At 44.2% G+C, this 15,191-nt stretch overlaps 1 protein-coding gene across 1 annotated transcript in view; it reads right to left on the minus strand.

Moving 5' to 3' along the window:
- Positions 1–1,139: 1,139 nt before the first annotated feature.
- Positions 1,140–15,191, minus strand: part of LOC144791234 (transmembrane protein 17B-like) — a 422,992-nt gene continuing 408,940 nt past the window's right edge. Inside the window, exon 4 of the mRNA XM_078665886.1 lies at positions 1,140–1,492. Within this exon, the coding sequence (XP_078522012.1) occupies positions 1,184–1,492 (309 nt within the window). The 3' untranslated portion in view covers positions 1,140–1,183. The remainder of the gene's footprint in view (positions 1,493–15,191) is intronic.

Here is a 15,191-nt window from a genome sequence, read left to right on the forward strand (position 1 = left end):
CTTTAGTGCTGGGTCAGTAAGTATCCTTTGTTACCCGCACGCTGGAGTAATTCTCATCCAAGATGGCCACCACAGGAGTTTTAAGATGACATGCTGCTTTCTTTTTCTGTTGTGGCTTGGATGGGGCATTTCTTTTCCAACATCCTTGTGGGGCGGGGCAGATCCTGTGGCCACCGTTCCAATAGCGTGCGCCCACCACATCCCTCTCATGTTACTGGTGGCCTCCCTGCAGGAACACCAGTACAAAACAAACAAGAGGGTGACACTCCAACTTCCCAAGACCTTCTCAACTTCATAAATGCAAATACAATATAAACTCTGCCCTGTATCTGGGCACCCACTTCATTTCAGCACCTCTCTCAGAATAGTGGTGTCCGGGTAGGAAGACAAATGCTTTTTCTGGGCTTTGAGGGAAGTATTATTCAGCCCTGTACATGGTGCACTGCAATACTACCTGTGAGCATAAAGAAAGTTGCACTGCCGGCCCACTGACGGCAGAGGCATCATTGCGGCATCATGGACAGCAAATAAGACTCTGCAGGAGTCTAGTCATAGGCAGTTGCAAAGCACAGAGTCTGACCATCAGCATCCTTGAAATCGACTTCTTTGCGAATCAACACTATAAAATGTACACTCTACCACCACCTGCCTAATTTGCAGTGGCGGCCCTACACACCCCTTTTTTAGTGGGTCTCAGATTGTGTTTCTAGCTTCTTTGCCTGACTGATCCTAATTCCCAGAGACTGTGGTGGTCTATCTCAGAAGTTCTGTAATATTTTGTATTGAGATACTATTTTCCTAGGTTTCTTAAAGCAGGTGAAAAAATGCTCCTTTGTGTAAACTATCTCTATATATGTTACAATTCAAATTTATGTTTCACAATCAGATTAAAGGGCTGACCAACTAATATTGCAATTTATCAAAATGTGTAAATCTTTTTTAAATCCTTTATTAACACTCCCATGACTCCGCAAGTAGTAGTGCAGTGTTCCACAATGCACACTGTAAATACATTTCCTCATTTAAACATTTAAAAATCTCACAGTCCGTTGCTGAGTGTAGTAAACATCCATAGAGAATGTTGCAAAATATAGTTTAGTGTTATTATTGCGTCATTCCACAATGGCTTCTATGGGATAAACAATGCTTTTCACAACATAGCTAAAAGCATTGGCTTTGCCTCTCAGTGAACATAAGCAGTTCTTCTCCACTCTCCAAGGAGATGATGGTCTCCACGACTCAAGGCTTCCATGCTGGAGACATTTCCATGGTCGTCCATGTGCCGCAGTTGGAACTGCATGGCCAGGTGTTTGGTCATCGTTTTCAGTGTGAAGAACGCAGTAACCAGCTCTGAGGCGAGAAACACCAAGTAAACGACGTGAACGGCTATCTCCAGGGGCAAGAGTAGGATTTCTTGGTCGGTCAGGAGGAAGAGGATGATAGGCAGCTGTAGCAGAAAAGACAGGAGCAGGAACCCAGCTAGTTCTGGTACCTAGAATTCACAAGCAACAGGTTAGGTCGGCTGAAGGAGTTGGACACCAGTCTGATTCAGTGGTCTTTCCGTATCTCTTTGGATGGTCCGTTTGTAGGTTTCAGAGGTAAGGCTCAATGCAAATTTGGCGCCTGATGTATGAATGAAAGGGTCAATGCATACATGTTGGTGTCATCATAGCATCCATGATGAAACCCAAATATTTTATATCACTTTAACACATCCAATATTCTAGCACAGCACAAAGAGGCCATTCCCGAAGGAAGCTTGGAAATCCTGCCTCATCCTACTTCAATAATATGCATGCAGCACAATTTCGAGAGATGGAAGCCTACTAGGGACATTAGACCTTCATTATTGCATTCAAAGTGTCGCAATAGTGTATACATATGTGTCAATGTAAATAAAGAGCATGCTGCAGCCAATGGGATCTTTGTCTCCTCTTTCTGATACCCACAGCTGCCATTCTCACAAATGAATCTATTCCCATGGGCAGCTTCCATTTTGCGAATCTAGACAGATTACCCTCTACCATCATTAGCCTTTTAATGGTTTAATACATTTCAATGAAATTGTAGAGGTTTGGGAAGCTCCTTTGACCTTGCCATCCACAAGGAATTGCAATGTTGACATTGGGAGTCGTAAAGTCATATGCACTTACAATACTATACTACAAATGCAAATACTTGCAATTTGGGACTTTGGAAAAACACAGAGGTTGCCAATTTCAGCAGCACAGGCTTTGCAAATGAAAACATCCATCGCACATCTGGCCCTCAATCCTTCATATGTCTCTCTCTGATTGCATTATAACTTGGCTATGGAGCACCAGTCGCCATGAACATGTCAAGCTCTGTATCTTTTTCGATGGACCACTAAGCATATGACCTCAATGTTTATGAACATTTGATATACCACTTATAGCCATGACAGCATGCTTTAAAACACACTGCAGGTACATGCAATCCTGGGCGTTTACACATCTCTAAGTGTGCAACCAAAATGCTAATGTGATAAGGACCTGATGTGGATTTTAGCTGGTGAAATTTAGATGTGTCAATGCTGATTATTTTTTTTCTTCACAAGGACCCAAATTTAGAATTCACATCGCCTCAAATTTTAAATGTACTAAATTGGTTCTGACTTATAATCTGGGCCTATGGAAATAGGTGATTTTTGGTTGCTGTGCTTTCCACATTACCATGAACTCATCATACTTGCTGAATATTCCACCATCTGCTGCACAATTTGCAGACAAAAAACATTTTGCGTATAGTTTAAATGCAATAAAAGTTACTGAAAATAGTTTGCCACACATGGTGCAGTAGAGTGGCACGCACTTGTGAATGGACACCTTTCAGTTGTTCATTGATTTATTCAGGTATTAAACTGGTACTAATGTGGCTTTGTCTGCTGCATGAAATAAATCCTCATATACTTAGATGTCATTGAAACAGGATGGATCTATTAATTCATTCTTTACCATAAGAATATTTACTTCACTATTCTTGCAAATTCATGTACAGAAAACATCCAAACATTTTAGTTATCTTATTTTATAAATGTGCAATATATAATACTGTTCTGTAGAGTCGTTCGTTAATGGAAATAGGCACTCCTAGAGGTCCATAGTGCTGCAACAGATGTACAAAGCATTTTCCGGTTGCAAACGGCTCGATACTGCGAATCTGGCCATTTGTGGATGGAAAAAGGCATTTTACAAAATGCAAAGTGTGATTTGGTAACTTGCACAGATTTGCATTTTTCATTTGCAATTTGGTATTTGGAATGGGTGTGTTTAGGGCGTCCCTTCCAACTACTGAATAATTATCGTATTACTGTTTGGCTACGTAGATATTGTCGCGAAACTGTAATACTTTGCCACAAGTTTAAAACTGATAGTAACCAATGTCCCCTCTAATTCTTTTCCTGTGTGTGCGGCAGTGTAAGGTCTTTGTGGTTGCAGCCAAGGCTATGTGCGCCAGGAACTCAAACCCGCTGGTGGCAGCCTGTGAAAATATGTTTGTTAGCGCCCCCCCAATAACCACTTCCGCCACGGATTTCCTTACTACCACCTTTAACAGTGCCCTTCAAGTCTCCATTACCACTCTCTCTGAGATGCATTTAATTCGTTTTATGGTGCCACTTATACCAGTGTAGGGTGTCAGAGTACTTTACATTGCACACACCTTAAACAAAGACAACCAATCATAGGTAAGTAAATCAGTATATAAGAAATGTTACGTAAGACAAAGGACTGCAAAGTGTCGGAGTGACGTCATCCATACTGGTAGGCAGTAAGAGTGTTTGGCCTGGAGAAGCACACACTCGGCATTTAAATTGTAACACCATGTTTGGGGGTTCTATTTAATAAAAATTGCTTTGTACCCAAAATGAACCCTTTTTGCAACATTAGGATAATGAATTGCTGGGGGAAAAATCATAACATCTAATCTATACCTTGCAGTATGCATGAAGTTCTTTGATGACATTTAACAGTTTACTATTCTATATTAGGATTTTAACTTACTAACTGCAATTAACAAAATGACCTCTCTGACAAAAGTAGTAACCCGCTAACCTATTTTCATTCTATGCATTTTGTTATCAGCATGGTGCACGTTCTTTGAAGCAGGCATATAAACCCTCTGCCCTATCTTAAAACTTCTACTAGAGAAAACTGTGCTCTCTCTCCAGGCAGAACATTAATCACAGGAGTTATCTTGACATATTTATTATTGCCTGAAAAATGCTGGAGTGAAGAAACGTTGCAGCAAGTGCTTTTAAAACAATAATATACCTGCAAACAAGGCGCCCCCACCCGAAGTCAGCACCCGGTGCAGTGACACCGCTCGCACTGCCCTAGAGCCGGCCCCTCAGCCATGCCCTACTTACAAAAGAAATGTAGCAAGTCTACAAGCAGGACGTGTGCTTTCAGGTGATTCTGAAAGCACACGTCGTGCTTGTAGATTTGCCGCATTTCTTTTGTTAATACAGCGCAGTACACAATCTCCCCCACTCTATTAACAAATGAAATGCAGCAAGTTTACAAACACAGCGTTTGCTTTCAGAATCACCTGAAAGCACATGTCCTGCTTGTAGACTTGCTGACTCATTTGTTAATAGAGCGCGGCTGGGAGGCAGATTGTGTGCCTTTGTGAAAGTATTCATGCTAAGTGCAGCTCATGACGGGTGCTGCGATTAACATGCATACATTCAAAAGGGCACACAATCTGCCCCACAGCCACGCCCTTTGAAACAACAGAAATGCAGCAAGAGCTGGAGCCACTTGCTGATTAATTTGCCTTCTGCTCGGGTTCTCTTAATGGGTGATCTCTACCTCTGCCTACCGCAGAAGGAAATGACTGTTTTTTGCACCGCTTGTGTTTTAAAAGCTGTGGCGAGAACAGTCCTTAGAAAGGTGCTGCGTTTGCACTTCACACATAACACTGCACGCTCAGGGTCACAAACATGTGCATGCACACCTCTCAGGGAACAGCGGTGGTAAACCATTTGCAAAGGTGAAGCAGTCTCTAAGGGACACTTTCCCCTTTGAGAATGTAAATATTAATATTTTTTAAGAGCAGGCAGTGGTCCCACAGACCACTACCTACTCATAAAAATTGAAACTGCAAGGTTTATTTTTTTTTCTTCCTGTGCACATCCCGTTTTCCTGTAAGGAAAAGGGCTGCAATTAAAAAAAAATAAAGATTGCTTTATTAAAAAGCACTCACAGACATGGTGGTCTTCTGACCTCAGCAGGCCACCATCCCTGTGATAGCTGTGATTCCTGATGGGTCGCAAACTGTAACCTACCTCATTAATATTCATGAGGTAGGTTAATTTGTGACTCAAAAGGAATCCTTAAATGAAACTCAATGAGTTTCATACCTTAGGAATACCTAATGTTTGTACATCTGGCCCTAAAACCCTTACCTGAAGACTAATTCTGAAACATAACCAGTGTATTTGGAATAAAGAGCATCATTGTTGGACATGGCCATTCTTAGGGGGATGTCCCTAAAACCTTTTGCTTTTTGTCCTCCTGGTTTTTGCCAACCCCCTTTCCATGAACTTAGGACTCTGGGCACTTTCCCACTGTGCTGCAGGGGGAAAGTGCGTGAGCCTCCCTGCACATGCCAGGATAGGGTGCTTACTTGATTGCTTTAGGTGTCGTATCTGTGAGTATAATGAAAAAAATTTACACCACATAGCAAGTGCCGGTGGGGAGTAGTAGGAAGCAGCGCTGATTGTGCTGCCCACCGGCATAGCCTGTCAAACATGCCTCATGTTCAGGTTGCCTTTCTCAGTCATTAGTCAACACTGAGGGACCCTTTCACTACCACCAGAGTGGCCCTAGGGTAAGTCCTGAAGGGGGGAACTTGGGGTAGGTGAGTGGCCGGGTAGGTACACCTGCGTGTTCATTGCCCGGGTAGGGACGAACCTCCATGTGGGTTTTCCCTACCTAGGGGTTTGGCTCTCCCCATGGGACACCTCCTGGGTGTGGCTGATTCTCTTGTTGTGTCCTTAGGGCCTGGGGCACTTTCCACTATAAATGTAGTGTGAAAGTGGTGCTGGCCTGAGGTTTCTAAACATAGGTCAGGTCTGCCATTGCAAGTTTGTCTGTGCACACACGCACCTATGGTGGTTGTAAACCGGTGTCCAGCCTGACCATTGAAGGCCGGTGTGCGCACTTGCACCTATGTTGTTTAAAACCTGTGACCCGCCTGCCACTGCCAGCCACTCTGCGCACTTGCATCAAAGATGTGCTTGAACATGTGTCCAGCCGGCCATTGCAGGCCGGTGTGCGTGTTTGCACCTATGGTGTTTCTAAATATGTGTCCAGTTTGCCATTGTGGGTTTGTATGTCTGCAATAGCACGTCTACTCAGGCTGGCCTTTTCTAAATTACTACCCATCCCGAGAGGACCTTTCACTACCACCACAGCACCACAAGGGTATGTCTTAAGGGGTGAAGCAAGCGGTTGGTAAAATGCAAGGCAGATCCACATGTGTGTTTCCTGCCCAGGTAGTGAGGAATACCCATGGGTTTTTCACTACATATGAGGTTTTCTCTTCCCGTAGGCTATCATGGAGAAATGGTTGAAGTTTCTTTAGGCTGCATTAGTGAATTGCAGTGGAGCAGCCTCATAATGTTCCTGTCATTGGAAAACACAATTGCAAACCCTTTCCAGTGCTAGAGGTGATTTTGTCATGACTTTTGTAGGAATGCCACTTGTAGAAAGTGTGTATACAAAAAGGTTTTGGGTCCAAACAACTGACCAGCCTGGACCTCAACAATTGCGAAACAGAACAAGGTGGCTAGCCAGGATACTTTAAATCCAAATTAGAACCCACACAGCCACATAAGTACTGCGTGACCAGGCCATTTATTTAGCAAAACATTTATTTTGAATTTGTAATCAAGTTTCAAAATTCATAAGAACATGTCATTAAAAAGAAAAGAAAAACACTGTCAAAAACAGTCAAGTCAAAGGCAAAAACAAGCAATTGTATGCACAATAAATCCAAAATATGCAAACATAGAAACTGAATATTCAAACAATTACATGACACCAAAATGCAGCTTACAATATATTACATACATTTCAAATAAATTGAGATCAAAAAACATTCAACATGTAAGGAAAAAACCAGTCCTTTAATTAGAGTACCAGTGGACAGGCGGAATTAAAGGTGGAAAACAACTGCCTGCCTGTCTCACAAGACCTGTGACTAGATGTTCAGTCTGGTTGCACGCAAGGGCCCACAGGAGTGGAGTAATTTGATCCCTAGCTGCACCCTTCTTTCTTGTCACAGGCTGGGGGTCAACGCGTTTCGAAGCAAGATAAGTAAAGGTTCTCCTCAGGACAGGGACTGGGTACAATCTTCACTGTAAAAAATTGGAAAGGGTGGTGTCAAACTAACAGTGTCACAATTACAGAAACCTCTCTGTCTATCCACAGATACGTTAAAAAGAAAGTTACCTGCACCACGAGCAAAGAGGATTGCAGGAGTGGAGGTAGACTGTAAAACGGGACAATTAATCTGTGAAAGAAATGGATGCAATGAGTGGCAAAAAGGGGCGATAGAATCTATAACTTAGGCACCCTCACCGTGCTGCTATGTTTATGATGGCGAGTAGATACCTGAATCAAGTTGTGAAGATGTCAAATAGCGGTGCGCCCGCAAAGCGGTGCGCTGTTGAGAGGTAGCAAGGTTCACATTCCTTGTGTCAACTAGGGAGGAAAAATAATAATGATAGCCCACATCAGACAGCGAACACCAATTGAGTAGATAGAATTATATCCAATCGTGTGCAGCGCTTCTCCTACCTGTACTCGTATGGCAATGGAACCGGCTGTGAGGAGACTGAATCGAAGGGTCTTAGTCAAGTAAGTTTCGTTTTCGGCGGGAATAATTCTACCGCACGAAGCCGCTACAGAAAGCAAAAGAGATAGGCACGAGTGACATTGCCTGATACAACAGGTGTTTAATCTGCTACGATCGGCTAAGAAGCTCGGGAAAAGAACTTACATGTACACAAAGGATTCAATCCGTACAGCGGCCAGAGGCGTTCAGCGCGTCCTAGACGTGGGCTTGTTTGAATAATACTGAGTGCTATCCCAATGAAAACACAGAAAGCGAGGGAGGACACCGGGAGGTGCTAAGAATGCTGGTACTTGGGGTCCCGCCGGTCCGACTGGTAAATTTGAAACACTGAATATCATTATCTAACAGATTCTTTAAACATTGCCTGGATGTGTACAGAGACAAACAGTGTTTATTAAATACTGGCACACAAAAGAAAATGTCTCACATTTTTTACACAGACTGGAATTTTAAATACCGCAACCATTAGAAATGGTATATATGTGCAAACACAAACACCACATCTGAGCACATTTATAATATCAATGATATGGGACCTCATTGATGTTGTGAAGACCTGGGAAGCTAGACATCGCCACTGTCTGAAAGAATACCACTCACCATGACCACATGGTAGGTTTTATAAAAAAAAGGGAATAATTGGGTATGTAATGGAAATGATGCAATTCTTTACCACAATCCAGGCAGCAAGGCTGGGGCTCGAATGCAGAAAATACAATGAATTAAAGATTACCCAGTTCCGACATTTCATTAAGGCCAGAGTTTGAAGTATCAAATTTCAGAATGAGATAAGCCTCTTTCTGGGAGAGGCGGGCATCCGGGTCCCCGCTGCCGCCTCTAATGACTGCTAGCACAGTCCATCTGATATCATTGGCTGAGTGTTTGTGTTGTATAAAGTGGGAAACCAATGGAGCTGTAAGAGTTTTATTGTTTATTCTGGAGCGGTGTTGGATAATACGTTGGCGAACTTCCTGAGTGGTCTTCCCAATGTACACCTTTTTACAAGGACATTGGATTGCATAAACTGTGTTTTTGGTCTTACAGTTAGTGTGTTCGTCATGTCTCCAAAATGTATTGCCGTCTGTAAAGAGGGTACCCTCCATGGTGAGATCACAGACTGTGCATGTCCCACATTTCCGATGTCCCTTGACGGGATTGGACCCAAAGATGGTACTTTGAGTATCTCTTTTAGCAGGAGGCCGTGTCGAGGTAATCATCTGGCCGATACTCCGATTCTTTTTGAGCGCAAAGAGCGGTACTCCCACATCTGGTAAAACATCTTCAACCAAGTGCCAACACTTCCTGATGGTTTTTTGGAGCTGGTTTGTATGGGGGCCAAACGTGGATACACACACTATCCTTTGGGTTGCAGGTCTCGATCTTTTTTCTAAGAGATGTTCCCTGGGCGTCCATCTTGCTCTTTTCATGGAGCGCTTCAACAGCTTATGGGGATAGCCTCTTTCCCGTAGTTTGGCCGTAAGTGCTTGTCCATGGAGATCAAACTGCTGTGTTGATGAACAATTTTGTCTCACACGGAGAAATTGCCCGTATGGGAGGTTATCCCTCAGGCTCCTGGGATGGTAGCTCCTGTAATGAAGTGCATTGTTTTTGTCAGTTTTCTTTTGATACAGGGAGCACATGAGTCCGTCTGTCTTGGCTGACACCTCCACATCAAGGAAAGGTAATGATTTGGCATCGTAGCTCAGACTGAATTTGATGTCAGGGCTTCTATCGTTCAGCCAAACGTGAAATTCTTCAAGTAGAGCAGAGGACCCATTCCAGACGCACCAGACGTCGTCTATATATCTGAGCCACTGCTCAATATGATCTCTGTAGGGGTTGTTGGTATACACATATCTCTCCTCGTATTGACCCATGTAGAGGATCGCCATTTCAGGCGCAAAGGGGCAGCCCATAGCTGAGCCTTTGATTTGCAGAAACTGCAAAAAACAGCACTACAAGTCGTAAAACCATCTTCCATCATTAACATCTCCGAAAAAATTCTAACTCAGACTGAAAAAGAAGTCTTGGAACTGGGCCTTTCTTTTGTCCCTGGAACAGCTATGGATTTCACCAAAATCAAACTGGAGGTCATGGAATTCTTTAGAAAAATCAGATTGAGATGGTTCTTTAGAGAGTCGCCGGACCAGGTTCCAACAGAAGCTTCAGGTCTTCGTAATAAATCGACATTTTGCCCCCCGAACCACAACACCTCGAAGAACATAATGGCTTTTGAGCGCTCTGTTATGTCATCTTTGAACATACTTGAGAAGAGACGCCCATTCGTTCCTGGGAACATCACCAAGAAACAAAGAGAAGCCATACGTGAATTGAAGAACCAGCAGGAGGCCATCATAAGGCCTGCAGACAAAGGAGGAGCTGTGGTCCTATGGTCCAAGGACCTGTATAGAACCGAAGGAAGAAGCCATGTCTACAACCAGGATTGGTACCGTCGGATCACACAAGACCCTACAGCCCAGATACTGGATGAGGTTACCAAACTTGTGAACGGGGCCAGAGATGCAGGGATACTTGGTCCTAAGGAGTCCGAATACCTGGTGAAGAAATATCCACGAACTCCCCATCTTTACTTTCTTCCGAAAGTGCACAAAGACTCTAAAACCCCCAGGGACGTCCCATCGTGTCGGGGTGCGACTCTGTTTTTGAACCGATTTCCCAATTTGTGGACATATTTCTCAAACCTCTTGTTGTCCAAGTTCCATCGTACCTGAGAGATACCATGGACTTCATTAATAGGGTCGAAGGCTTGAAATTTGACTCTTCTTCTCAACTGCTTGTCACCATGGACGTATCTTCCTTGTATATGCAGATTCCGCAGCAAGATGGCCTTGACGTCATTGAGTTATACCTTGAGCCAGACCTCGTCCACATTGGGGTCCTACCGATCTCATCATCTCGTTTGCACCACTGGCTTTAAAAAAGAACTTCTTCACATTCGAGGAAGAATTGTTTCTGCAAATCAAAGGCTCAGCTATGGGCTGCCCCTTTGAGCCTGAAATGGCGATCCTCTACATGGGTCAATATGAGGAGAGATATGTGTATACCAACAACCCCTACAGAGATCATATTGAGCAGTGGCTCAGATATATAGACGACATCTGGTGCGTCTGGAATGGGTCCTCTGCTCTACTTGAAGAATTTCACGTTTGGCTGAACGATAGAAGCCCTGACATCAAATTCAGTCTGAGCTACGATTCCAAATCATTACCTTTCCTTGATGTGGAGGTGTCAGCCAAGACAGACGGACTCATGTGCTCCCTGTATCAAAAGAAAACTGACAAAAACAATGCACTTCAATACAGGAGCTACCATCCCAGGAGCCTGAGGGATAACCTCCCATACGGGCAATTTCTCCGTGTGAGACGAAATTGTTCATCAACACAGCAGTTTGATCTCCATGGACAAGCACTTACGGCAAACTACGGGAAAGAGGCTATCCCCATAAGCTGTTGAAGCGCTCCATGAAAAGAGCAAGATGGACGCCCAGGGAACATCTCTTAGAAAAAAGATCGAGACCTGCAACCCAAAGGATAGTGTGTGTATCCACGTTTGGCCCCCATACAAACCAGCTCCAAAAAACCATCAGGAAGTGTTGGCACTTGGTTGAAGAAGTTTTACCAGATGTGGGAGTACCGCTCTTTGCGCTCAAAAAGAATCGGAGTATCGGCCAGATGATTACCTCGACACGGCCTCCTGCTAAAAGAGATACTCAAAGTACCATCTTTGGGTCCAATCCCGTCAAGGGACATCGGAAATGTGGGACATGCACAGTCTGTGATCTCCCCATGAAGGGTACCCTCTTTACAGACGGCAATACATTTTGGAGACATGACGAACACACTAACTGTAAGACCAAAAACACAGTTTATGCAATCCAATGTCCTTGTAAAAAGGTGTACATTGGGAAGACCACTCAGGAAGTTCGCCAACGAATTATCCAACACCGCTCCAGAATAAACAATAAAACTCTTACAGCTCCATTGGTTTCCCACTTTATACAACACAAACACTCAGCCAATGATATCAGATGGACTGTGCTAGCAGTCATTAGAGGCGGCAGCGGGGACCCGGATGCCCGCCTCTCCCAGAAAGAGGCTTATCTCATTCTGAAATTTGATACTTCGAACTCTGGCCTTAATGAAATGTCGGAACTGGGTAATCTTTAATTCATTCTATTTTCTGCATTCGAGCCCCAGCCGTGCTGCCTGGATTGTGGTAAAGAATTGCATCATTTCCATTACATACCCAATTATTCCCCTTTTTTTATAAAACCTACCATGTGGTCATGGTGAGTGGTATTCTTTCAGACAGTGGCGATGTCTAGCTTCCCAGGTCTTCACAACATCAATGAGGTCCCATATCATTGATATTATAAATGTGCTCAGATGCGGTGTTTGTGTTTGCACATATATACCATTTCTAATGGTTGCGGTATTTATAATTCCAGTCTGTGTAAAAAATGTGAGACATTTTCTTTTGTGTGTCAGTATTTAATAAACACTGTTTGTCTCTGTACACATCCAGGCAATGTTTAAAGAATCTGTTAGATAATGATATTCAGTGTTTCAAATTTACCAGTCGGACCGGCGGGACCCCAAGTACCAGCATTCTTAGCACCTCCCGGTGTCCTCCCTCGCTTTCTGTGTTTTCATTGGGATAGCACTCAGTATTATTCAAACAAGCCCACATCTAGGACGCGCTGAACGCCTCTGGCCACTGTACGGATTGAATCCTTTGTGTACATGTAAGTTCTTTTCCCGAGCTTCTTAGCCGATCGTAGCAGATTAAACACCCGTTGTATCAGGCAATGTCACTCGTGCCTATCTCTTTTGCTTTCTGTAGCGGCTTCGTGCGGTAGAATTATTCCCGCCGAAAACTAAACTTACTTGACTAAGACCCTTCGATTCAGTCTCCTCACAGCCGGTTCCGTTGCCATACGAGTACAGGTAGGAGAAGCGCTGCACACGATTGGATATAATTCTATCTACTCAATTGGTGTTCGCTGTCTGATGTGGGCTATCATTATTATTTTTCCTCCCTAGTTGACACAAGGAATGTGAACCTTGCTACCTCTCAACAGCGCACCGCTTTGCGGGCGCACCGCTATTTGACATCTTCACAACTTGATTCAGGTATCTACTCGCCATCAAAAACATAGCAGCACGGTGAGGGTGCCTAAGTTATAGATTCTATCGCCCCTTTTTGCCACTCATTGCATCCATTTCTTTCACAGATTAATTGTCCCGTTTTACAGTCTACCTCCACTCCTGCAATCCTCTTTGCTCGTGGTGCAGGTAACTTTCTTTTTTACGTATCTGTGGATAGACAGAGAGGTTTCTGTAATTGTGACACTGTTAGTTTGACACCACCCTTTCCAATTTTTTACAGTGAAGATTGTACCCAGTCCCTGTCCTGAGGAGAACCTTTACTTATCTTGGTTCGAAACGCGTTGACCCCCAGCCTGTGACAAGAAAGAAGGGTGCAGCTAGGGATCAAATTACTCCACTCCTGTGGGCCCTTGCGTGCAACCAGACTGAACATCTAGTCACAGGTCTTGTGAGACAGGCAGGCAGTTGTTTTCCACCTTTAATTCCGCCTGTCCACTGGTACTCTAGTTAAAGGACTGGTTTTTTCCTTACATGTTGAATGTTTTTATCTCAATTTATTTGAAATGTATGTAATGTATTGTAAGCTGCATTTTGGTGTCATGTAATTGTTTGAATATTCAGTTTCTATGTTTGCATATTTTGGATTTATTGTGCATACAATTGCTTGTTTTTGCCTTTGACTTGACTGTTTTTGACAGTGTTTTTATTTTCTTTTTAATGACATGTTCTTATGAATTTTGAAACTTGGATGCAAATTCAAAATAAATGTTTTGCTAAATAAATGGCCTGATCACGCAGTACTTATGGGCTGTGTGGGTTCTAATTTGGATTTAAAGTATCCTGGCTAGCCACCTTGTTCTGTTTCGCACTTGTAGAAAGTGGGCATTTCTCTGCTCTAAAAACCTTTGTGTGCCTTGTTACTTGGCTCCAGTTCACACTGCAGGCTGGAGGGGCTGGGCATTCCCCAGTGACAGCTATAAAACATTGGATATGCAACTGGAATGAAAGACCTCTAACATTTTTGGATTAGGGTTGATAGATTGGAGTAAGGGGTTTTGACACTTGACCTCTGGAGCCAGATCATGGCCCCACTAAAAAGTAAGATCTGCATTCCATGGCCTTATGGCAGACAGGACTGAAATTTATGGGAGACACTTTGAACCACCCCCACTTCAAAGGCACACTACAGTATGACTACTGGTGCCATACTTCAGCAGGGCAGAGATACACTGGTGGGGACATGGGACCGGAGAACCTGGAACTGCATGGAGCACACTGCCAGAGGAATCTGGTGTGCACAAGGAAGATTACTGCCAGTGATGATCATGACGCGCATACAGCGTCACTCGCATGGCGCCCACCCACACCGCCGATCCCTACATGGCACCTGCCCAAAGACTGCCTTTTGGACCCTGTGTTCAAAAGCGAGCAAACCGCAACCATCCAACACTACTTTGCAGAAAACAGGCGCACTGCAGCGACTAGGTCCCTAGAATGGGACGCTTTCAAGGTAGTCTTAAAGGGAGCATGCATCAGACAAATCACGGGGGTGAAACAGACCTTAGAGAGGGCGGTACAAACTGCAGAACAACAAGTAGCACAGTTATCTAAAGTGGCTGATCAGCGAGAACTCCCCCCCACGCAGCTAGCGGAGGCCAAAATCAAATATGAGGAGGCGTGTGCCGATTTATGGTGCTATAACTTTCACACCTACACTACTAGAGCCCACAATGAAGGGAACCATGCCGGCACCCTGCTAGCATGGCTCATCCGCCAGGACACGCAAACACAACCGGTCACCGGCATTCGCAGCGCCGTGGGGGAGATAGTCTACACGCAAGCCGACATACTATTGTCCTTCCATGACTATTACAGCATGCTTTACAGGGAACCAACCCCAGACAGGGAGGACCACATCCAACAAATACTACACACGGTCACCATAGCCCAAATCACGGACGAGGAACGCACTGCACTAGATGTTCCGTTAACAGTGGTGGAGATCAAACTCGCCATTCGCCGTTTGGCTAAAAACAAGGTTCCGGGATATGATGGTTTCCCGATAGAGCTCTACGCCACATTCTCCCAGCAGCTAGCCCCGCAACTTGACACGGTCCTCCGGGAGGCATTAGATGTGGACCTACTTCCCCAATCGATGCGAGCATCCACACTGGAGAC

This window comes from Lissotriton helveticus, chromosome 11 (genome assembly GCF_964261635.1).
Source record: "Lissotriton helveticus chromosome 11, aLisHel1.1, whole genome shotgun sequence".
NCBI classification, from domain to species: domain Eukaryota; kingdom Metazoa; phylum Chordata; class Amphibia; order Caudata; family Salamandridae; genus Lissotriton; species Lissotriton helveticus.